This window comes from Ixodes scapularis, unplaced genomic scaffold (genome assembly GCF_016920785.2).
Source record: "Ixodes scapularis isolate PalLabHiFi unplaced genomic scaffold, ASM1692078v2 PGA_scaffold0__279_contigs__length_252992795, whole genome shotgun sequence".
Taxonomy (NCBI): Eukaryota; Metazoa; Arthropoda; class Arachnida; order Ixodida; family Ixodidae; genus Ixodes; species Ixodes scapularis.
Genome location: NW_024609835.1, coordinates 164,805,150 through 164,830,195, shown reverse-complemented (window position 1 = coordinate 164,830,195; position 25,046 = coordinate 164,805,150). Strand labels below are relative to the sequence as shown.

The 25,046-nt window shown below is 45.3% G+C and overlaps 1 protein-coding gene across 1 annotated transcript in view; it reads left to right on the top strand.

Annotated features, from left to right (window-relative positions):
• Nucleotides 1-25,046, top strand: part of LOC8028987 — a 39,044-nt gene that overhangs the window by 12,070 nt on the left and 1,928 nt on the right. Inside the window, exons 7-15 of the mRNA XM_029968512.4 lie at nt 7,883-7,943; nt 8,087-8,141; nt 8,211-8,402; nt 8,490-8,546; nt 9,698-9,816; nt 13,694-13,790; nt 17,401-17,476; nt 18,522-18,595; nt 18,667-18,852. Coding sequence (XP_029824372.3) covers nt 7,883-7,943; nt 8,087-8,141; nt 8,211-8,402; nt 8,490-8,546; nt 9,698-9,816; nt 13,694-13,790; nt 17,401-17,476; nt 18,522-18,595; nt 18,667-18,852 — 917 coding nt within the window. The remainder of the gene's footprint in view (nt 1-7,882; nt 7,944-8,086; nt 8,142-8,210; nt 8,403-8,489; nt 8,547-9,697; nt 9,817-13,693; nt 13,791-17,400; nt 17,477-18,521; nt 18,596-18,666; nt 18,853-25,046) is intronic.

The following is a 25,046-nucleotide window of genomic DNA, read 5'->3' as shown; positions in this document are numbered from 1 at the left end:
AGAGTACGCCCCAGCGGGCTCTGGTCTGGGAAACCCGTCTGGCCCGGCCAGCCAACCGCTTCCTTCTCCTGGCACGCTCTGGCGCAGGCACGTAGCGCTATGGGGTGGCTCTCCTTTAAACTGACGCGCGACGGTCCTATCCATCAGATTTCGGCTTAATTTAGCTGTCGTTTTGCATGACTTTTTGTGCGACTTCAAAGCTGGTATGCCTCAGATCGCGGCTTCACTTTGCTTCATTGGGAGAGGGGAATTTCGGTGCGGCTGGTGACATTGGTTCGCTCCATGGGACAGTTAATGCTTTCGCGTTAAAATTGCTCATTTTATTTTAGTTGTATAGACTAGCAGCCCTAAATGTATTTACATAAATTTGGGGCTTGCGAAAATCAATATTATACAGTGGATAACGAGAGGATTCTGTAATTTGGGATGATATTTTGTGCTTTGGGCTCAGTCATATTATAGCCACTGTTTATACGGTCAAACAATAGAGTTTTAGTAGACCTCACGCTGTGGATTGCGGGCCTATATTCCGTTTCACAATAACTTGGAGAACTGTGGAGGCTGCGGCCCCTGCGACCCAATGGGCGCGTTCAGTAGCGGCTCCCTCAGCTTTGAACAGAGTAACTCGAGTCAGAGTCCTCGGAGCGCCTACTGAACAGAAAAAAAAAAACACGGCTTTTCAGCTGCTTCTATGCAGTTTCCACATCCTGCCCTGTGCCAGACGGTCTTCGAATAAAATGGAAGCAGACGGTGCGGAGCACGATTGCTTTTATTTGATGCCGGTATTGAAGAAAAAGTGAGTGACTGTACACATCAACGCTGCTGTTCGAACCTATCCAACGCGATCGAGCCCTTCGCAGGGCGGTGCAAAGGCTGCTTTTGTTATAAAAAGCGACAAAAATGTCGTCAGCATACGTAAAATATGGAGCTCAGCGAATCTCCGCCGCCGGTTGTGATACTTTTATACGGCCATACGTTTGTTCTGCCCTTCGTTAAGAACTTCCTATAAAATGTATTCGTCTACACACTTGAAGTTTGGCCGTGCTCGGCGATCAAGGTTTTGCCGGCCGAAGCGAGCGTCAACCAAAGATTTAGCTACACAAACAAAACATTAATCGGGATCATGCTCTGCGTAAGTGTCCAACCGGCTACCAAAGTCGCGTTCATACCCTGCCTTGCTCTATTCAGCGCGGACAGGACTATCGTTGATATACTGTACACAGAGCTCCGTGGAATGGCGATCAAGACATGGCGTCAAATGAACGTTTATTTTGTTTATTAGCATATTCAAACCAAACAAAATATGGTCAATGCATTTTCCAAAAAGAGCCTTACCTGGAAAAGAAATTCAAACGCATTATTCGTTTTACCTTGAGCACCTTTCATTAACAAAAGCGAGCAAACCGCACACCCGCAACAGAACCGACGCAGCTTATCCCGCCATTATGTGTTTTTTTCTCTTTTTTAGCGCCGGAATGTCGTCAGCGATTCGGAATTACGTCATGCTGCGCTCCTTTCACTCCTCATGCACCGTCTCCGGAGACGGTGCATGAGAGCCTGACACATAAAATTTGGAGTAACGTGCACTGGAAGTCGGTTTTTGCCGTCTAGTGAAAGGAGCGCTGACTCCTTGACTACTGGAGGCGCTACTGAACGCGCCCAATAAGAGTGCCGGATCAAGGCTTGTGATAACACTCCATGCTCGAGGCCACAGAAGCCTCGTTACCTCCACAGCAACAGCACCGTCTGCGACAAGCAGTAGTTCTAGGCTTCTTTTTTTTTAACCGCAATTGAACTTGCGTGCTTCCATCTCTAACGAGAAGATATGAAGAATAAATAATCACAAATTTATGAGTTTCAATTGTATTTACACCAAGAAAGTGACGTCACATCCGTATCAGCGCTTGATTTCTTTCTCCATGTTGCACCGTGGCCGTTAGCAATCGCCGGCAATCGCAGCCGTGTAGTCGGCCGTTTCCCCTCAAAACAATGCGCTGTGCCCAGGCATTATCACACGTCACAGATAATAAATTGAGCGTATGGATGCCTCATGAACTGTTCCCGAAGTGCTTGCTATTCTAGCGGACAGATATGTTGCTGCGGTGGACTATCATTCAAAGTTGGTTGGTTTCGGAGCAGACGACTCTTGGCCAGCAGACAACAGCCGGTTCGTCCGGGCCTCTTGCCTCGCATTTGGCATGGTTAAACAAATGCTCCCGTGATGTCGGGTCACGTTCCTCGCTCCGACGCTCTTATTGGGTTGCAGGGCCCTAACCTCCAGGCTCCACAGCTTTCCAAGTTATCCTAAAACGGAGTATAGTGGGTGCATGCTTAATCCATGCTTCGAAGTGACGGCTGTGACGGTACAAGCTCCTGCTAGCAATGTAAAGCCCTAGCGTATGGTTTACTAGCTTAATTCATCGGAAGGTCCGGGTCACCAGTTGTAGGAAGGTATGTTAATTCGGTTGAATAGTATATACAAATTTACATATATTTACATGAGAAAGTCCAGTGATGTAGATGAGCAGAGCTTTGACTAACCGTACCGTTGGTGTTCTCCCTTGTGATGCCTGGTTGATGTGACCGTCTGAGCACGGGTCCGTGGGCCATGGTTTTCTTCGGCCTCCCTTTCTCCAGATAAAAGCCAGTCAGTCCAGTCACTCCAAATCTAATACTGCCCTTAGTTATGGAGATGGACACAGAGGTGCAGGTAGCGACAAATGTTTTGTTCCTGACAGGTCTTTCTTCAGCCTGTTTAACAGCTGGGTAACTTTTTTTCATTTTTACAGGGTAAAAATGTCTGCAAAGAAGTTTGGGAAAAAATGCTTGTGGAATGAAAAATGTCTAGGAAATAAATATCTCACTTAATGGTCTGGTATAAGAAAATTACAAACTCACTAAGCCTTCTTATGAAATTTAATTTGAAGAATCATGCAGTTACTTCGGCAAAATCAGTTTTGGGGCATGTGGTTTGTATTAAGCCAACAATACCTGACGCCATAATATGTAGAAATATTTGCTCTTGTCATTTGAAACATTCAAGCAAGAAAAAAAAAGAAACAGTTTGGCGCCAAATAAAAGATTACATTAAATTTCAAGGAATGAAGATGGTAAGGTTCCTTTAGAAATGCTAAGGCCCTTCAGTTCAAGGGTATTAAATTTATAAATAAATTAAGATTCCTTACTCTTCAATCTGGTGGTTTTAGAGTCACCTTGAAGTATAATAAAACTAAAATCAAACTTCATTATGATGCCGCCTCGGTGGCTCCGAGGCGAGAGCACTGGCCTACGGATCCCTATGTGGCGGGTTTTAATCCCGGCCGAAGTGCCCACAATCTGACGGAGGCTTATAGCGAAGAAGGCGCCGTGTAACCAAGCTTTCATTTGCACAACAAAAGATCCTCAAGTGGTCGAAATTAATCCTCAGTCCTCCGCTGGGGTGTGCCAGATGCCCGTCATTGGTTTGGCACGTAAAACCCCCAAATTTGACTTTTTAAACTTCATTATGACCTATGGAATTCAGGAGATAAAAAACTGGTCAAGGACCAAATGTGACAACTGCAACTTATGTGTAGATTCATACATTTTTGTATGCTGACCATATCTGTGAGATTTTTTCAATCCAGTTTAGTTCACCACTGTTCATACTATATATAGTGTGGCGCAAGACAGACAGCCACAGCGAGCTGCATGCTTAGGTCCTCTGCTCAACTCCAAACGTCACATGCTGCAATAGACTACTTCCAAAAATCCACATGGAGAGGACCTCTTTGGCTATGGAGAAGAGTGGAATGATTTCGACCGTCCCGTTGACAAAGTAGTGCATCTCATTCTGAGCACTGCATGAAAATAGAGTCTGCGCTCGCTTGCATTGTACCCATTCATCTTTGTGAGAGTTCCCATTGAAATATGGACCTCCAGCGGTTGTAAGGACCTGCCTAGATTTAGCGAGGAGTAGGAGTATGGCTGGCTGTGTCCCATACCCTCCTGGCGGCCAGGCTACAACTGCAAAGTGCAGCGTGACCATCCTGGATGATGGATCATTTAAGAAGCCTAGGACATTGAGACGATGAAACAGGATGATCGACCGAGCACACTTCTTCGTGTGTTTACCTGCGCACATATTCGTACGTCGGGAGCCCCAGAAAACATGCCCGAGTATTCTATCCATATTGGTTGGCAGCACCTACAGTACTATAAATTAAAGGAAAGTTGCACATTTGAAAATGCATGCGCTGTATTTGGTCGTGGCAGGATGTTGTAAATCGAGATTAGCGAATCGCAACTACGACCAATGGATTCCCAAGATGCTTTTTACGGCACTGCACTGCTATGATCGCTTCGATTTTCCAAGAGGTCTATTTCATTAGCATTCTTTGGATTTATGCCTGTGTGCTTTTTTATATTTTTTATATATTTTCTTTGGGTAAAGAAGTGTAGACATATGGGCAAAGAGTGGCTGAAGCCCTATGGGCCAGTTGTTGCAGTGTGGTTCCGAATGGGGCAGTTTGTTTGTTTTGAACTGTTTGAGTGGGTGCCCTGAAGGTAAAAATAAGAGACCAATTGAAGCATGGAAACTTAAAAATAATCCTCTTGGCCGGCACCCCAAATTAAGAAAGTAGCCAAGTTTGTCAGTTCCATTCAATTCATAATTCTTGCCCTATAGTACCATGGTTTTGCTGGCAACAAGGGCGTTGTCAAGTTCTTGGAGTCTTCATTCTGTGCTGACAGTGGGCTCTACTCCCTGGTCTGCCCTGCTCTTTGGCTGCCATATGGAGAATATCTCCATGGAAGATAACCATGGAGGTATTTTTCCGTGCTTCTGAGAGACTATGGCCACTGTCCAAGCTGTAGGCCAAGGCTGGCTATATCTGCTGGCTAGGCACTTGACCATTGAAGATTGCAGGTTTCCAGAATTTAGATGAAGGCAAGATTCCCGAGAGATCATGCTAGGAGACTGGATGTAATGTATGTTTGACTTGCAAGTGGTCGATACTTCTGAGTTTTAAGAATGTTCAACCACATGGCACCTATGGAAGAGCTGTGACTGGGACTATGTATGCCTTGCTTTATCCCAGAATATCTTGTTTATGAAGCTAGGCTAAAATGGACACTCCAGCCATGCAAAAGACCACTCTGAGTTCGTGACTAGGGGTGGCAGTGCGCACACTTTTGACCAGGGACTCAAACCGTAACCGCAACCGAAACCGAAAACCGTTTAGAAACGAAATTTTTTCAGTAACCGGAACGAAACCGTTATTTGAATTTTATGAAAACCGTTACCGTAACCCTAACCGTAATTTATTTTCCTGGAACCGGTTTTAACCGATATTGACCGAAAAATAAAAATGTTAGTTTTTTCTTAAGAACGACCTTGAGCAGGGATTTTGAAATGTCTTGGCCATTTGACGGAGTTACCGTAAGCGAGTTGTGCATCTGGTGATACATTTCCGTTCAGTATATTTAGGATTAGAACACTTAGTTGGAATCAGTGATCAAGCTTATAATGAAAAGTCTCTACTTCTTTATCTGCCACACTCCTGCAATCACTAGATGTATTCAGTACGTGTCGCCTTCGGGGTATTACCTAATAAGTTAGAATTCTGAGATGTCCATCGAATTCGGTTCTTTCAAAACCACCGATGTTCCTGACCTGCAGTAGCCCAGAATGAAGAAACGAGGTACATTGACCATCATACAGAGATGGCGGCAAACAAAACCTTGTATTTATGTCGTCTGAAACGTGTCGCGATCGTCAATTTTGGAACCACACAGAAGGAAAAAAAAATGTCGAAGGTCTTGCATTGACGTTTCGTATAAATACACTGAGAAATATGTATGTATGTATATATATATATATATATATATATATATATATATATATATATATATATATATATATATATATATACACACACACAAAGTCAAAGATGCGTACTGTCGGAGTTACTAATTCGAAGTTTATTACGACGTTTCGAGCGGGGACCGCTCGTCCTGATGAAGAGCGGTCCCCGCTCGAAACGTCGTAATATACTTCGAATTAGTAACTCCGACAGTACGCATCTTTGACTTATTAACTTTTCCCGGTCCATTGTTTTTATATTTACCAAACTTCACCAATATATATATACAGGGTGTTTCAGAAAACGCAGGCCAAATCGCTCCTGCGAGAACTACTCATCGCAACGAAAAGAGGCTTGTGGCGTTTTGGTCCTGGGCCAGGGGCCCATTTAGGAAAATTATTAAAGTCCGGGATAATTAGGTTTTTAATTTTTTTTGCTTAAATAACTTTTTTTAATATTGTGTTTAAGGGCATGGTTTAAATTAGAAAATTGCTCAGCATCATCGAAAACCACTAAATCAACAAGTTGCAGAACGATAGAAGGCACGCGAAGCATTTTACGGCTTTCTGAAAAACCGCGCAAAATCGACGGATTTTTAATTTTTGGTTTGCTATCAGAGCGCATCTCAGCCCCGGCGGCACCGCGCCCCGTGGAGAGATGTGCAACCAACATCTGCGCTGTCATCGCGCGACGCAGCAGAGGCTGGCTGCGCCATTTTGTTATTAAGTTTTTAAGATTTCAGAATCATGTTCTGTTGATTGTAACTGCTTCTAAACGAAAACAACTTATTCCGTAAAAACATTTTTTTCCAAACCTAGACATGCTTGTATCAAAATCTAACCGCACTGTCCACGAAGTCTAACCTGTTTGAAGGTTCGTCGAACCAGTAACTGTAACCATGTTGAATTAACCTGACACTGGGGTAGAGAAGAAACTTCAAAACGTAGAAGGGACAGAAAACAGACAGGACGACGTCTCAAGGAGCGGGAAATGTATGCTTGGGTACCAAATTATATAATGCGAATAGATTTAACGAACAAGTGTTGGAGCTAGAAACACGTGCAACTTTTGACCAATTCGAAGTACCAGAAGTCGTTTTTGAATTTTTGGTACTGTGAATACCCCGTTGTTGGAATACTGGGATTACTTGAAACCGTTTATTGTAAAACACGTGTCTAGCATTTTAATAAAACAGACTATTGGAGAAACCGAGAAAAAACCGGTTTTGAGGAGCGTGTAACCGCTAACCGAAACCGTAAATATTAAAACCGTAAAAAACCGAAACGAAACCGGTATCAACAGGAAACGGTAACCGTAACTGTAACCGAAACATTATATTTTTCGGTTTGAGTCCCTGCTTTTGACAATTTGATGCAATTCCGAGGAAAGGGAAACAGTAGTCATACTGAGGTAAATTTACTTGCTTTTGTCACGCCACGCCGCTTCTCAAAACTACACATGATTGTTTGAAGCGTGGACAGTGATCTATTGTCCGAGTATGTGTAGCAGATTGTTGCAGGTTTGTCAACTTTTTTTCATTTTAATGTTTACTGAAAGCTAATAACACACTGGTTTGCTTGAATGGCCTAATTGCAAACTCTAAGTTCTATAGTGTATGGAACAATTGCAAAACAAAGGTGATACGACACCATAAAAAAAAAAAAAAAAAAAACTATATTTGGTCTGGTTAGTTGCTGCAACCAGTATAATTGGGGTTCCTTTTCTTGCGAGGGTCCCGTACATCAAATTTGGGGATTACAGTGATTTTGCTCAGGAAAGCTCTGTAACGTTTGTGTTGCCCGCTGGTGTTGCATGGTCTTAATCCTAAATTTGCTAGCAGTTTTGTTTTTAATTTTGCAATGCTTTATTCTTGCATTGAATGTCGACTGCAGTTGAAGTTTATTATTTGTATTTATATTGGTTTTTGCGCTTTGGTGTCATGTTGATGGCTTGCATAGGTTGTAGACCGCACCTTGAGAAAATGTTTCCAGATGGCACTTTGTGCATTGTGCATCTGACTTGCCATTTCTAACTTCCAGTCAGTCCTGGTGTGAGGGACAGGCTTGTGCAAATCACTGGAGCCAATGAAAACAATATTTTGTGAGTTTTCAGTTCTTTTAACATTTCCTGCCTCTTTCATGCATCTGGAAAGAGTGTAGTGATGGGACAGTAATGTGCATTCCAGTTGTTCAAAAGTACATCTTGTGCAATCTATGCTTTTCACCCAACCCGTCTTCTTTTAGGAGGGCCAAAGATCTGATTGAAAATACCATCCGCAGAAATGCCTCTCCCATCAGGGTTAGTCGACTCGCATTCACAGGTGTTGCTCTGACATAGGCTGAGAGCATGTTACATTTCCATTGGCAGGATGTGTGTGACGAGGGCTCTCCAAACTATGGGATGGTGGTTGCAAAGGAAAATCAGACCAGCTCTGGCCCGAAGCCCTCCCTTGTGCACAGCTATAGTATGGGCGACGCCAGTATGAGGGAATACACGAGGGATGTGAGCGTCGGGAGGGACACAATTCATATCAACGGTCACAAGGAAATCCTAGTCGAGGTACTTGTACTTCTCATTTCTGGTCTCTTTGTTTCTGAATGGATTGGAAGTGCTTAGTTGGTTCTTTGCTTTGTTTCCCCTTTTCAGACTGCTAAACTAGTCTTGGAAAAGTACTTCGGCGGGCAATGTGACTATGCAAACAAGGTACATCAAACAATCTCGTTGCTTTCTAGTAGCGCTTGTGATGTATCAAGCTTGTTTATTGAATGAATGATGTACTAAGCTTGTTTAACAAGTGCTGTCATGTTTTATGTTGTCAGAAGTGAGGTCAGATTTTTTGGTGGTCCTGTTTATCTTCAGCTCGTGCCTTTGTTTTTGGCTTTGCCCAAGGGTGGAAGAGCTGCGCCATTCTGGGCGCCAATCCACTTCCGCTGTGCCATCCTGCTCCCAAGCTCAAATGTTACGTCAAAACTGGCCGAAGAAGCATCTTTTTGTTTTTAATTGCTAAATTTATCGGAGTTCTTGTTTACTGTCCTCCATGGTGTACCATGTTGTGTTTGTTTAGATAACTCGGAACCGATATGTTCGTGTCAACGTCAAAGCAGGCGACTCTCATAGATTTTTTTGAAAATGCTAGCTGGATGAACATTGTTGGTAATTTCAGCTTTGAAAAACATAGTTTCCTAGTGTGAATTGTTGAATGTAGCTACGAGAGCGTAATAAAATGTCTGTTGCACATTAGAAAGTTGAGGACTGCCATTTCTGCTTTTTTTCGTAGGCTAAAGTCCTCACTCGCCTTTGCTCTCGTGTTGCAAACCTAAACCAAAGCTCCATTTACAACAGCAGGAGGGTTGAAGTGGGTAGGAATTCAGCACCACTTTGATAATTAGTGTATTAAGAGGCTACGAGTTTTTATTTTTATTGGAACAAATTAATATTTGTTGGTAGACGCCTTAGTTCTTATGACAGCCACTAGTGCGTGGTCATGCCAGAATGTGGTTTTTAAACTTGTATAGTAAAATGTTGGCACAACATTATGCTAAAGACCCTGAGAATAACATACTTGGGATAAATAAGCCCAAGCTCTAAAAGATGAATTCTACACTGTGATGGCGGCCAACACTTTTGCCAGTTTTTTTTTGTGTGCATAGCTCTCTTTTGAACTAAATAGTGCTTATTGAAGTGGGTGTATTCCATAAAAGTGTGAGTATATACGGAAGCATGGCCAGCCATGCTTGTCAAACTACAAGAGGTGTGCTTTTTAGGCTGGCAACAGTGGACAGTTGGTTGACAGCAGATGTACACAAACTTTCAAAGGGCTTCCCTAGAGTGACTTATTGTTGGCCTCCCTTCAGGTCACGGTGGATATTCTGTCGCCACCGAACCGGAGCTCCTGCGTGTCTCCTGAGCCGGGGTTCCTTTCCAACAGCCGAAGTGTGTCTGACTTGGGCAGTGCTACGTCCTGGCATGGGTTGTGAGTTGCTGAAATTTACCATCACCATTGTTTGAAAGTGAAGCGAAGTAGCCGAGCATTCTGCTTCTGTTAATATAGTCCCTTTGGACATTATTAAAGCATGATTGTTCTCCACTGTAATGTATGTTAAGAGATCTGTTAGCGCCACTAATGCACCGGAATGTTAAGAGTCTGTTAGCTCCACCAAGACACCAGAAAGCATAGTGGCAGAGAACAATGCTAATAAAAGAAAAAGAAGTACCGTAAAATACCAGGCAAACGCCCACTCAAAATTTAAAGATAATCGCGAAAAAATGGGGGATGGGTGCTTGTCCGGTCATCAATTTTACATATCAATGTACTGTGCATATATTCTCAGATCTTACAAATTCGGGTATGGGCGCTTAGTGTGGTATGGGCGGATGCACGGTATTCTGTGGTAGTGTGATGCAGACCGTCGGCAGGTTCATACGTGTGTTCTTTTCTTCCCACACTCGTAACAAAATGGCGAAAAGGTACGAAAAGGTACCATGCTGACGTTCGGCAGGATCGAACCGTTCGAGGGGGGAGGCGACGAATGGCCTGCATACGTGGAACGACTTCACGAATTCTTCTTGGCCAACAATGTTCCTGCTGCAAAGACGAGATTCATTTTCCTGAACTGCTGCGGCCCGAGGACTTACTCTTTGCTTCGGAACCTGGTGAAGCCGCAGGCACCCCAAGACAAGACCCTCAGCGAAATCCTGGCCATTCTCGGCAAGCATTATGCCCTTACGCCGTCCTCCGTGGTTCAGCGCTTCCGCTTTAATTCAAGGGTTAGTTCCGAAACTGAATCTGTCGGTGACTTCATTGCAGCACTGGAGAGCTTATCGGAGCTCTGTGACTACGGTGCTGAGCTGGAGAAAATGCCACGAGACTGAATAATTTGCGGCATAATCGACGCCGTGATTCAGACTCAACTTCTTGAAATTCCGGACCTCACCTTCGAGGTTGCTGTTCAAACTGCATGCGCCATGGAATCTGCAAAGAAAGATGCTGGTGAGCTCTGTCAAGCTCAAGCTAGTACAAGCATTCTTTCCACGCACAAGATAATGCACGCGGCGAAAGACACATTGTGTTATCGCTGCGGATACAAAAGCCACCTGGCATCTCAGTGCCGACACATTCATTCTATGTGTCACTACTGTCAGAAGCGAGGGCACCTTTCTGTTGTGTGCAACTCGAAGAAGAGTGGGAACGCGCCCAATTCGAAGGTTTCTGGTAAGCCGCCTCGGTGGCTCCGAGGCGAGAGCGCTGGCCTACGGATCCCCATGTGGCGGGTTCGAATCCCGGCCGAGGTGCCCGCAATCTGACGGAGGCTTATTGCGGAGAAGGCGCCATGTAATCGAGCTTTCGGTTGCACGTCAAAAGATCCCCAGGTAGTCCAAATAAATCCTCAGTCCTCCGCGGGGGCGTGCCAGATGCCCGTTGTTGGTTTGGCACGTAAAACCTCCAAATTTGATTTCGAAAGTTTCCTGTAGAGCTCGTCGGGGGTCAGTCAAGGTCAACTCCATCTGCTCGGGTGAACACACTTCATGGCGACTTGTCCCCGCAAGATCTTTGTCAGGTTGTGGAAACCGACGCCTACGACATGTGGCACCTGGGTACAGCATCGACTACCACCTTTTCTGGTCACTGTTGAACTCTTCGGCAAACCAATTTCCATGGAACTAGACACCAGAGCGAGCATTTCGGTGATGTCTGCAGAGAAGTTTCAAGCAGAATTCCCCAGTGTCAAGTTGGATTCTTCGAGCGTCCTTCTGCGAGGATTTTCTGGAGGCCTTGAGCAAGTCAAAGGCAAGGCAAATGTCAACGTCAGTTACAGAGGTCACAGTGAAGTTTTTCCGCTGTAATCACCTCTGGTACTTCACCTACGTTGCTTGGTCGCAACTGGTTTCAAGCTTTGGGCCTGCGCCACAAAGGACTTGAGCTAGTGAACAACCTTTCTAATGTTGCGGACCTCATAGGCCAGTATTCTATGGTTTTCGAAGAAGGTTTGGGTACCTTCAAGGGGATTTCTGCAAAAATCCCTGTGACTCCAGAGGCTCCGCCCAAATTCTGCAAGCCCCGTCCACTGCCATTTACATTACGTGATAGTCACCTAAGAGCTCCAGAGACTACAACGTGAGGGTGTCATTGAGCCAGTGAAGACATCTGACTGGGCAGCTCCCATCATTCCTGTTCAAAAGAAGGATGGTCGAGTGCAGATATGTGGGGACCTCACAGTAACAGTCAATCCTGTGTCTCTTCTAGAAACCTTTCCAGTTCCACTTGTTAAAAATTTGTGGGCTGTTTTGTCAGGGGGAACCAAGTTCACAAAGCTGGATATGCGAGATGCGTACCAGCAAGTGCCCCTGGTTGAAGAGTGTCGCAAGTTCGTGACCACCAACACCCACATGGGTCTTTTCCAGTATACAAGACTTCCGTTTGGAGTTTCTTCTGCTCCAGCAATATTCCAACGAGAAATGGAAAATCTTTTTCGTGGCCTACCAAGCGTAGCGGTCTACTTCGACAACATCATTGTCACGAGAGTTGACGATCAAGACCACGTGAAGAACCTCAAGTCCGTTCTTCAGAGGCTTCAAGATTTTGGCCTTAAGGTGAAGTTGGAGAAATGCCAATTTTTCAAGCCTGAAGTAGAGTACCTTGGCCATGTCATTAGCAAGCAGGGACTCACTCCAAGCCCAAACAAGGTGGACGTGACCGTCAACCCTCCTGCTCCTTGCAACATGAAAGAGCTTCAAAGCTACTTGGACTGCTCAACTTTTACCGACGTTTCTTGCCAAACATTTCGTCTACGTTACAACCATTGCATCTTCTACTGATGGCAGGGAAGAAATGGTCGTGGGGAAAGGAAGAAGAGCAATTGAGCTTTCGTTGCGCCGTACCACCCTGCCTCCAATGGAGCAGCAGAGCGAGTGAGTACAAACAATCAAAGACAAGCTGAAGACAAGCGCACCAGGCGACTTCCAGACCCAGGTGGCCACAGTACTTTTCCATTACAGAACGACGCCGCACGACTTCACAGGCCGCGCGCCCTGTGAGTTGCTTATGGGCAGGAAGATAAAGACGCCTTTGGACTTAATGCATCCAAGCCTGAAAACCGCCCTTCAGTTGAAGCAACTCAAGCAGAAAATACATACCGACCAAGGTTGCCGTCGGGTATTTCTGATGGCTACCGGGACAACAGTATACGCTAGAAATTTTAGACCCAGACCACCTTGGGTGCCCGTTGTTGGACCAGTGAGTGCCTCTTCTGTTTGGCTCAAACTTCCAGATGGAACATCTTGGCATCGGCATGGTGACCATCTTCGACCAAACACCATGCAACAGCCACCGCAGCCAGAGACCCATCCTCAGGAAGAGTTTTCTGTGCTCCAGCCGACGGAGCCGACTTCACAGAGCCAGGCTCCACCCGAGGAGCAGTCTACATCAGCAGAGGAAACCTACCCTCCAGGGAATCCAACCATGGTCGACACACCCGCCATGGTTGAACCGAGTCCCATTGCTTCAAGACGTAGTGCAAGAGACAGACGGCCCGTTCAGCGTTACTCCCCATCAGCAATGAGCAAACACTTTAAAGGGGGGGAGGAATGTTAAGAGTCTGTTAGCGCCACCAACGCACCGGAACGTTAAGAGTCTGTTAGCGCCACCAACGCACCAGAAAGCATAGTGGCAGAGAACAATGCTAATAAAAGAAAAAGAAGTAGCGTGATGCAGACCGTGAGCAGGTTCAGACGTATGTTCTTTTCTTCCCACACTTGTAACAATGTATGCTTCAGTTCGTGCTTTATCCTGCTATGCTACGACTCCTGTGTCTTGCGAGGATTTAGCCGCTCAATTGCTTTCTGTTTATTAGAGCTTCGAGGAGGCGCAGTGGTCCTGCCAGTAGTCAAGCCAGTAGTTCCAGCGATGAAGAGACATTCAAGGATGACAGTGGTGATCTGGATTCATCGGCAAGCTTTTGCTTCTATTCCTAGATTCCAGGGTTCTGTACGAATATTGGTCCACGTCTTGATTTCTCGTGCATGTTCCTACTTAGGGCAGCTTTTTGTTCAAAACTTTTTCGAAGCAGTAAAGGCATTCTATTCCTTCTCAATTCCCATCTTGCAAAAGGGGCCCGCCAAACCCGTTATCCTGTGTAGTTTTTTTTCACCCTGTGTGGTCAAACAGTGCGTGTTTAGTGTTCTGGCTGCCTGCTAGAGTCCGTTTCACCTTGCGTAGGGCCGCAGCGGACACTAGGAGCCATCCCAGTCAATTAGGCACTCCATACTTCTTGTGCGACTAAAGTAAGGTGAAACAGAGAATAGGAAGCACCGGCATGAAGTACTGTGCTCTGATCTACTCTTACTGATCTTAATGGTTTGGTAATTGCAGGAGTTTAGATCATCAAAGGATTCCAGGTTGCATCATCTTAATGCATTGTAATTGTGCCTGGCCGGAGTTGACTAGATTTAATATTTTTATGTCAGGTGTATGATGAAGGATTGGAGTGGCCTTCCCAATGCAATAAAAGTTTCATACAATGCAAATACAGTCGCCGACCGATTTTTCGAACTTTAGAGAGACTGGAAAAATGTCAGAATAATAGGGCAGTCTGAAAAATCAGCAGACAAAAAAACTTGCCTTTATTATGTGTAAGCGGGCTTAAAGAAGCTGCCAATAGTGCCTTGCTTCAAGTTACACCTCCGCTTGCGTTCGGCCACTTTCCAGCATTAGCTTAAGAATCGCTGCCTTCTTTGCTAGCATTATGGTTGAATACTTTCCGTGCTTCTTAGTGACACTTCGCGGCGGCGGAAGAACAGATAGAGCCATGACGTTCAAGCCTGCGCAGTCCGAAAACGCTATACACCGATACGAGATGAGAGGCGCAAGTCCATGACTGCAGAATGGCGAGTTAACAAAGCAAAATGGTAACAATGATGATGATAATGACGTAGTATAGCGTCACCTAGCAATACTCAAGTAGTGCTGCCAAACCAAGCCAATCCATGTTCTTCCATTGTAAACCGGAGACACGGAAAAATAAAAAACGGACAAAACAACAACAAGCCTCAAATCCATGTGCAGCCAACATAGAATCTAAAATGGCGGCTCCTAGGTGGTGTTTCCCGCTAATCGCTCACAGCGATTTTTGTCTGAAAAATCTAACTTTCGGACTTGAAGCTGTCCGAAACATTGGTCGTGAATATGCACTATTTCTATCTGGTAGGTCGCGGTTCCTCCTTTAGGTCTGAAATATTGAAAAAGTTTGAATTATCGACTTGTGAAAATTTGGTCAGCGACTGTACTTACTTTGCCTTTATAAATTACTTTATAAATTGCCTAACATTTTTGTCGAGCAAATAAAAAATAAATGCAGACCTTTGGCTGGGATGGCTCCATGAATCTGTGAGCATTTCTTATTCATTGGTTAAAAGGGGGTTAAATTTTTGTTTGCATATACAGTCGCTGACCGATTTTTTTGGACTTCTCAGGGACCGAAAAAACGTTCGAAAAATCAGCAGATTAAAAAACTTGCCTTTATTACATCTAATCGGGCTTAAAGGAGCCCTCCGGAGCGTTCTGCGATGGTCTATTTATGGCGGTAACTCAATCTACAGGCCCTAAGGATCCTAAAAATCGTAAAATTACGGTCATGCGCGGCGGATTTCCCTACTAAAATTGCTATCGAAGTCCCCGGCACGCCCTCCTTTCTGAGATGACCCCGGAAAACGGGAGGGGCATCTCTTTTTGCGTCAGCCAATAGCAAGCGAAGAATTCCGGCGTCATTGCGCGTCACCAACGCGGCCAACTGCCGGCCCGCAGAGGAATCTCTCGAACACGCGCGGATTGTCGTCAAGGAACCCGGACTTTGTGCTCGGTAGTCGTCGTTCGTCGCACCGCACCATCGCGCTGCTACTGCAATACGCAGTCGCATCCCACAGATGACAAGGAAAAGTTTGACTCGTTGACGTGGAAGGATCGCAAAGCTGGCTTCGGAGTCGGGATCCACGGGAAGAAGGAACATGTGTCCCGCAAACGCACGCCTGCAGACGCCCCAGGAAGCAGACGAGCCGACGCGCCGACGCATCACCCCCTAGCAACAAGCTTGCGGGGAGAAAACATAGTTCGCTGGTTTTGGAGCGATAATTGCGGACTATGTTTCCCGCACCACAATCAGTTTACGTTTTTCTCAAACTCTAATTTACAACAAGCTTAAAAAGTGTTGCAATAATAATGTTCGCATTCACCGCGAGATGCAGCATCTCCTTTGGTTAAGTTTTAGCGATGGGCAGGGAATGGGGGATTGTCTTCCAAGAGAAAATAGTCCCGATTTGTAATCCGGTTTTGTAATCTAAAACTTTGTATACATATTAACCTTGCACCTACTACGCAATATAACAACATAAACAGACGATCGCAGAAAGCTCCGGAGGGCCCCTTTAAAAAAGTCGTAAATAGTGCCTTGCTTCAGGTTACACCTCCGTTTCCGTTTGGCAACTTTCTGTTAGCTTGAGAATCGCTGCCTTCTAGCATTATGGTCGAGTACTTTCTGCGCTTCTTATCGACACATCACAGCGGTGGAAGAACAAATGGGGCAATGACGTCCAAGCCAGCATAGTCCGAAAACACAATTCACTGAGATGAGATCAAGATGAGAGGCGCAAGTCCATGACTGCAATGGCGAATGAACGAAGCAAAATGGGAACGACAATGATGATAATGACTCGCAGCTGGAGGGAAAAAAGAAAAAAAGATATACAGCGTCATTTAGCTGTAGGACTTGTGCAGCCAACATAGAATCCAAAATGGCCGCTTTTCGGTGGTGTTTCCCGCTGATCGCTCGTGCCGATTTTGTCCGAAAAATTAACTTTCATATTTCAAGCTGCCCGAAACATTGGTCGTGAATATGCACTATTTTTATTGAGTAGGTCACAGTTCCTCCTTTAGGTCTGAATTATAGGCATCCAAAAAATTGGTCGGCGACTACTACTTATCCATTGCCTGCTTCACTTCTGACATATCTTTATGTTTTGCTGCATGGTATTATTCTATGTAGGCTTAACAAGTTGTGCTACATAGTTTTCTCAGCTAATGTTGCCCTTCACTGCAGTGGCTTGCGATGATGTCCATTATGCAAAATAAACTTAAAATGAAAGAACATGTATTTAATACTTTCTCATTGGATGATTTTTATGTTGTATGTATTGCAAAGAAATGCAGTAAAACACCCAAAATTGGCAGGAGATTGCAACAAACATAGAGGCGGGTGCTGGTTTGAGTTTTATCTATACCGTACTCTATTCTTGCAGTTTCGGTATTTAGGCAGAGGAAAATGTGACTCATGCACAATAGTTAGCACATGCTCAGTGTTTTGCTATGGCATTTTGTTCAGAGTTCAGATTCTACACACCTAAATATTTAAAGGTAAAATGACACCCTATGAGGTGCTTATCTGAAAGGTTACCCTCCTTTGGGCAGTTCATTTTCATTGTGTTAGTGGCTGTGGCTTTTTAAAGTCTAGCAGGCTGAAATGTTCATGGATAAATGAACAAATTAAATAGTTCGTCCTTTTCACGTTAGGACAAGGGTGTGGCACCTTCCCCGAAGCATGTTGTGAAGTCCACCAGCATTGCAAAAAGACTTCCAGCACAGATGAGTAAGCATTTTTTTTTTGCTTCTAGTTCTTTCATTTTTTAGAAATCCCATCCTAATTGTGTGTGCTTTGTTTTATGGGAACAGGCAGAGTTTAATGTTTTCCCAAATTTGTAGCCTTCTGGTATTTAGCGTGTGTACTCATGGCACATGATCAGTGTAATGAAAAATTAAATCCCAGAAAAAGGTCACATGTGTCGACATATGCCATTGACAGAACCTCCTTAGAGAAATGAATGAGACCAGGGTTATCTGTTGGCCATGTATGATTGATTCAATCGAGTTCATCGGTAGTGAAATAAAAGAGCAGCCCCAAACATTGGGGCTGCAAGCATTTAAAGTTGCTTAATAGTAAAAATTAAAACTTTATGCAGCCAGTAGCCACCTGCAGCATTGGACGCTGGGCAAGAAATTCATAATGGCATTCCAAGAACACCAAATACACGAGGGACCAGGACTGCCTGGTTTCCCAGTGCCAGCTTCCGTTTCATGGGGGGTGGAGGGGGGGTGGAGGGGGGGTGGACTTCTGCGAGAGGATTTATTTTCCATGATTATTGGTTCCATCGCAAGTTGCCATTTTTTTATTTGGAGGGAGGTAGAAGCTGCAGGTACTAGTAGCGATTACTTGGCATCTTAAATTGGCAATTAAGAGGCCATTGCTTCTTGCGGTGAAGCAAGACGCGATAGCCCATTTAATGGACCCGCATCGAGTGCATGCTTATCATCCAAAGCAGTCCCCAGACTTTGTCATGTAATGCACATCAGATTGCAGTGCAAAGGTAGATAACAGAGCCGAGAAAGCGTGTCGAAATGAGGCATTTGTCAGATAAATTCGAAATGTTGGAACTTTTGTTTTCTTGCATTTTAAAGTATTTTTTTATTTGTCCAAAAACACAATACTATTGTAGCTAATGACAGCCTCCAAAGAGTGAACTATTCTGTAAAAAAAAGAATGAAATGGTTTGCTCTTGCAGTTTTTTTGTTTTTTTTTTAGTAAGAAGTTGCGATGGTTGCATCCTGAGCATCTGTGTGCATGTGTTGTTTCAAAGAATCTGTTGCAGAGCCTCCTCCAGTATCCAGGCAGTCTAAGGTTCCCAGCTACATGCCGGACATGGCTCCCAAGGTGGGACTCGACTTGCTAAGTGGCCTGCAACATTTTCTCAGTGACACCGTTATTTGGCATCTTCTCTTCAGGTTGACCATACGGAAGTGCCTGCTGCTGCTTCTGTGACGGCTGCTGACCCGCCATCGTCGTCTCCTGCCAAAAAGAACTATTCTCGAGATTTCCTTCTCGGCTGTGCTCGCTCGCCATATGCCACTGAAGTGCCTCCTGATTTTCCTTCTCTGGATCCCAACGTTGCAAACCTAATGGTCAAGCAGGTAGGCTCTAAGTGCGGTCTTGTTTGCTCTGACATTTCTTGTTCTTTGGATCTGTTGCCAGTAAAAGAAAGCTAGATGCAGGAGTTCTCACAGTTTGCAATGGTCATTTGGTTTGGGTTACCTAACTCTCGGCTACCAAGTACAGTTGCGGATGATGTGAAAAAGCCCAGGCGAGCGTGTGGCTTAAAAGGTCTGAAGCACAACCGTTAGAAAAGAGCTAGACCATTATCACGGCTTCAGCGGCTGTTCAATAGACTTGTTGCAAGACGTATGGCGCCACAACGGCAGGGAGTTGTGGGAACCCTCGGTACAGATCACGTGCTTTCCCCTTGCGCCTCTGCAACTGCGCACGAATCGCGGCAGCTACTGCCAGCAGCTATCGCAGTCATCCATCATTTGTCAGAACGTCGTGCATTGTTGGCGGCGTACCATATCTGGCAGCGTAAACTCATTGCGACAGGTGAAGCTTATTTTAATGCATTATTCGTCGTAACTGACCTTCACGTCTTGCAGTGTCATCGAATACACTTATTTTGCATCGCAACCGTGGCACGGTTCGACTAGGTTTGACAATGCGTTGGTGCAGCAGACGGCGGAGCCAGTACAAAGGAGAGGGATAAGAAATGGCCAGCCTTGCAAGATAGCCTGCGCAATACGCTCTTCCATTTCTGTGCACTCGCTGCTCATACGACTCGGCTCTCAACTACTCGAGCTTTGTTGCCTTGGTAACCTGCACCTGCTCGCATATGCGATGTGGATAGCGGCAGGAAAGGTGATGGGAGGGACGTACTGAGGACTCCCATTATTCGGTGTGTGCACGCTTTGGGGAGTTTTGCAAAGGGTCTATTTCTGTCGTCACTTCCCACTTGACCAGGTGTTGCTGAGTTAATGCAGATTTCAGCACTCATTTAGAGGTTCCTCAACAAAAGGCAAAATCAAGCGCGGCCGAAACCACCGGGTTTATAAGTTGAGCTATCACTTTTTGGGCGTTTTATAGACCGACACGCTGTTTACAAACAAGCCCGCGTTTGCCTACACCAGGTGTGGGCACTGCGCGTGCGCAGAAACCGAATTCACGTGAAGTGAGGCGTCTGCACATGCGCAGTGCCGTCAACAGCGCCACCGCAGCTGCGTGACGTCAGGGCCACGTGTTGGTCTATAAGTTTGCGGGAAAAAGGACGATAAGTCTGTTTTATTTTCTTTTGCCAAACACTTCTATTTGTTGGAAGTCTGCATTTCCCTTTTCGGTTCAGCTACAGTAATCCCTTGTTATAAAGAAATCACTTTATTCGAATTACCGCTTTTATCGAAATTCAACGTGGTCCCGACCAAAATGCACACATTTTTAACCAGATTATTCGAAGTGTATCGGCGGCCGACCACACTTATCACAAAGGCCGCGGCACCGAAAGCACATAACCCTACATGGAGGCGCACAGTACACCCTTGCGTTCCCTCCCCCTTCTTCACCGAGGCAAACGGCAAAGTGGAGTAAATGAGTAACGGAGGGCAGAGTGCACAGAGCTGGCAGAGCGTCGCTTCCGATGCTGATGCGGGGACGTGGGCAGGGAGCAGCGTCAATTTGTTCTGACGCAACTTACGGCACTTGCTACCAACGCTGTCCAACTCCTGTCGGAATCAGGTTAAGGGAGCGATGCGGCACGGAAGAGACCATGCCTTCGGGAGCCCTCGACGCGCGCGCCTGTGGCGTACAAGATGCACACATGCGTCGTATGGGAGATTGGGGGTGTTTACCGAAAGTCACTTGAGGTTGAGAAAAATGGCCGGCCCAAGTCCAAAATCGCCAAAGAATTCTACATTCGGGCATCAGGTGTGCAACACTGTCCTCCATTTTTCAGAACAAGCAAGGCATATTGAACGGGTTCAAGAGGTTTCTGATACAGGAGAAAGCGCACCCGCGACCCGAAGATGAAAGATCGCCAATTGCTTCGCGCGCGTCGAATTTTCTCTCGTGAGCATGCTTGCCGAGACGGCGCACGATTTCGATAGCTGTAACGATCTCTACAGGAGTGTGTGAAAGCATGTTGGCAAAGCGACCGAGGATAACTTTTATTCGTTCGCGCTTGTCGATGTGGGCGTTCCTGTTGTTGCTCCTGACACAGATGCTGCGATCGTAGACCTTGCATGCGGCCAGGGTAAATACAAAGCAACGTCGGAGAGGCACCTCAAGAAACGCCGACGACTGCGGAGACTCTAAACGTCCTACGGCTGCTTCGAAACAGTGGAGTGCAGTGGCGGTGACAGTGTTCTTGCGATGCCTGGAGCAGCTCGAGGAAAACTGATGCCCGGATAAAATTATCAGCAAACTCCACTTAATTATTTTTTTACTCAGTAAAGCTGCCGCAGGATGTTTTGATTAAATATATGGTCAGAGTGTTCCGCATTGTTCTCGTCCACCTTCTAGCCTGCTGGCACTGTTTTTTGGCTCTATCGCTTTTATCGAATTACGGCTTCTATGGAATTTTTTTCCCGTCCCGTTGACTTCGGTACTTCGGTACTTCACATAATGAACACACTTTTTTTCCCGAAAAAGTTATGTTCAATACGAGGGGTGAAAGTTTTTCGTTTACACACTTCGTGGAAATGTCATATTAGGTGCCAACATGACACGGCGAGGTACTGTGGCACGTCTCCACTGATGGAGGCACACCGACGGCTGGTCGGGGGCGCGCCACAGTGACCACGCTTTCTAAATTATAAACCTTTTGAGGGCGCTTTTGGCGTGCCTTTTGTTGAAGGAAAAGTACCCTACAAAGCTCACTCTGCACGGAGAGCAGTGCGACCGTTCTCAGGCCTAACCACTTTCACGATTTCACTGTCCGAAAGCGGACCACAGACGACGGCGTGTTTGTTGACATCAGTGCATCCAATAGGCAAAGAATGTCCAGGGCTGGGCAATTCCTTGACCCAAGCTTCGTTAAGTGTGCGCGCCGCTCGGTTTCACGGTTAATCAATCACTTCTGCGACTACACACTTGCAGCCATTACGAGAGTGGCTTGGCTTGGCTTGGCCTGTCCGCTTGGTGGCAAAAGAAAATTGGCTTGGTGGGTTTAGTATAATTAATGGTGAATTTTGCTCGTAGATCTCGAGCGCTCCAAAAGCGCTCCATTTGGAGCGCGCATATTTCGCTCGCAGATCTGGCTCGAGTTGGTCATCTTCCGCTCATAGATCTCTGGCAGCGCCCGCTCCACGGAGCGCCTCAAACCCCGCCGAACTTGCTCTGCGGGATTTGAAAGATCTTTCCGGAAGTTGTTAGAACGCCCCACATCATTTCCTTCTAAATCAGCAGTGCGCATAGGCGGCGACGTTGGCGAGGTCGGCGGGCCGTTCGGGCCACGGTCAGGTCGTCGAGTTGGATCTATTCGGGTGCGTCGGTTCTTTACGTGGGATTGTGACGGCTTGGAACGCTTCTACCTCGCGTAGATCTGGGATACAAAGCCGGGACCGTGGAGCATGGTAAATTGTAAGCGCTGACATCTGTGATCGTGAGAGGAAGAACGAGAAAAAGAATGACAGAAAAGCCGGAGGTTAGGCAAGGTTAGGCCTGTTCATTCTGCAGCCAATGATTGTTTACCTTTTTACACTGCATTCCGCCGACGTTTTTTCGTGCAGTAAAGCAAGAAGAGATCAGGCAACAACCGTGCAAGTGACGGTTTGTTACGTCTGTGTTTATTGAAGTCGTACCAGAAATCTGAACTTAACCGCTGGCAATCGCTGTCCGTGCCCCACCGCTTCGAGGCGGCCGAAAGGTATGTGACAGTGCCGAACGCGGACGTCTTCGCTATTTGTGACATGGGCGCTGTGGTACGTATAATTTCGCCCGGCCTGTGTCGCATATTATTTCTGCAGTTAAGCAGTGACAGTTGTCACTGGTCGTCAGAAAGATCAGTCGGCTGAGACGTTGGTGGGCTTGTCAAGTATGAGCAGCGGCCATTTTGAACGGCGGAGAGGGAAGCGGTGGGGAACGGTGTGGGGGAGGTCGCTCCAAAAATGCGAGTTTATCTTTCCCTCGTCGATTCAGAGCAGGTCCCACGGAGCGGAATTTTGCCTTCCTCGCAGATTTTGGAAAGCGCTCTGGATCTACGAGTGGAATTCAACATAAGTTGGACGCAATACGAGACCCACGGTGCCGAAAATTAGAGGTGCGTTCATTACACGAGGGAAAAAAAAAGTCAAAATATCGGTACCCGTTGTTGGGGGTGCACTCATTTTGCATGTGTTCATTTGTGAGTAAATATGGTGCTGTAAATAGAATAAACTGAAAACCGCTCATTGCTTTCATCCCACAACCTTATCATGCAACGCGCAAACACTGCACTCAGCTCTACGACCCCTCACTGTCGTCTTTTGTATTGGAACGCCGCAAGCTTGATCCAAAAACAACACCGAAATTGGTGTTGACTCGGCAATCGTTTGCCGACCAAGCGGGGAGAAACGACAAAAATCAAACAGCTGCTGAAATGTCACTTGTGCGCACAATAGTTTCAGTAATAGCTCTGCTTTCTTCCGTTAGATAGCACTGAAGGCCTTCAGAGACACGCACTCACCTGGGCTGTTTCACATTGTCCGCTACTGTACTTCAGAAACTACAACGATCTAAGGTCCAAGTAGAAAGTCTCACCCATACTTGCATTTCTAAGTGGGCTAACCATCTTGCTTACAATGGGAATGCAATCTACTATCATGATAGAAAAAGAAACACAAATTAAAAATGGAAACCCTTGTAGAGCGTTTTCAGATAAGTTCGAGCAACCATGTCCAGCGACCACTTTTAATTTTGATGAAAAAAAAATATTTTGCTGGCTTTATGCCCAGAAGAATTTTTTTTTTAAGAAACATTTTTTATTTACCTGCTGATTTTCGTTATCATTAAGTTCTGCTTATAAAATGTCATTGATGTTCATAATCAAATGACATAAGCTTTGTTTTCTATCTAAATTAAAAACTTATTTTATAATAACATTTAGAACTTAAAGAAAACATTGATTTGGGTGCTTGAAATTTTTATATTTAAACGTCATTTCAGCATAATACACTATTTGGTTTATGTTTGATTTCATACATGAAATAACTATGCACAGAAGTTTTTACTTCCCTTTGTCAATCAGTGTCTTGTGCTTCTAAGTGCAATTAAACTGCTACATAGCTAGGGAATCAAACCTTTTGTGCTGTTATTGCTATCAAAAGGTTGCACAGAAGCAGGAAGGCAAAGTAGGCATAAACACATAAACCTTAACATGATATTTACGTCAGTATAAATGAAATGTGTGCTTATGCTCCAAAAGTTTGTTTTGCTGCTCCAAAACGTGCTCTAAAATGACTTGGGCCAATCGCATCACTGGTCACTCAATAGGACCACTTTGTGTTTTAGCTTCCTTGGCATGCAACCATTTAGTGCACCTGTGGACTGATTATGAAAGCCTCAAAACGTTGCATTGGGTACCGGTAGTTTGCTTGAAACGATTGAGCATCAATGCACCATTTTTTTCATTGCTAGTTTTTGCATGCAACAAAAATTTTATGTTTAGTACATTTACATATATAAGGTTATTTTTGTTGCGTTAGATGTTTGGACATTGTTTTATGCAGATTCCCGAGTTTTTCCATTACTGCCAAGTGCTTCAACTTCTCTTGATCTTTTTTATATATGTCTGCGATGCAAATGCTAACTGTTTGGCTCGTGGCAGACGGTTACACTCTTTGCCCTCAAAGTTTGTGCCTGCTAATTGTGAATTGTTTGCACATCCCTGCCAGCATTATATGCTTGCTGCTGTCCTGAAGATTGCAGGCATTGAATGGAAAGAACCACTGCATGTTAACTGCCTGCCCTTCTTTCTGTAATCCCAGGAACGAAAGGCTTGCTTGCAATGATTCAGGAAGTACAAACTCTTGCATTGCTCTATAGCTTCACCTGGGAATTCCTGCCTTACTCCTGCTTTGACAGCGCGATTGGCATGTCGCTTCGACACGGGCATCTGCAGTTAGTGTATATCGTTGACGACTTCATTGTTTCCCTTTGAGGAAAGTCAAGCAAACTCCATCTTTGTGTACGGATGGTATATTCTTTCGTTCTTGCTTTAGCACGCAACGCCATTTGACTCCAGTGGATTTCGACAACAATGAATGATGCGTCAGGCTTCAGCCTCTGACTTTGTTTCAAACTCCCCTGTTTC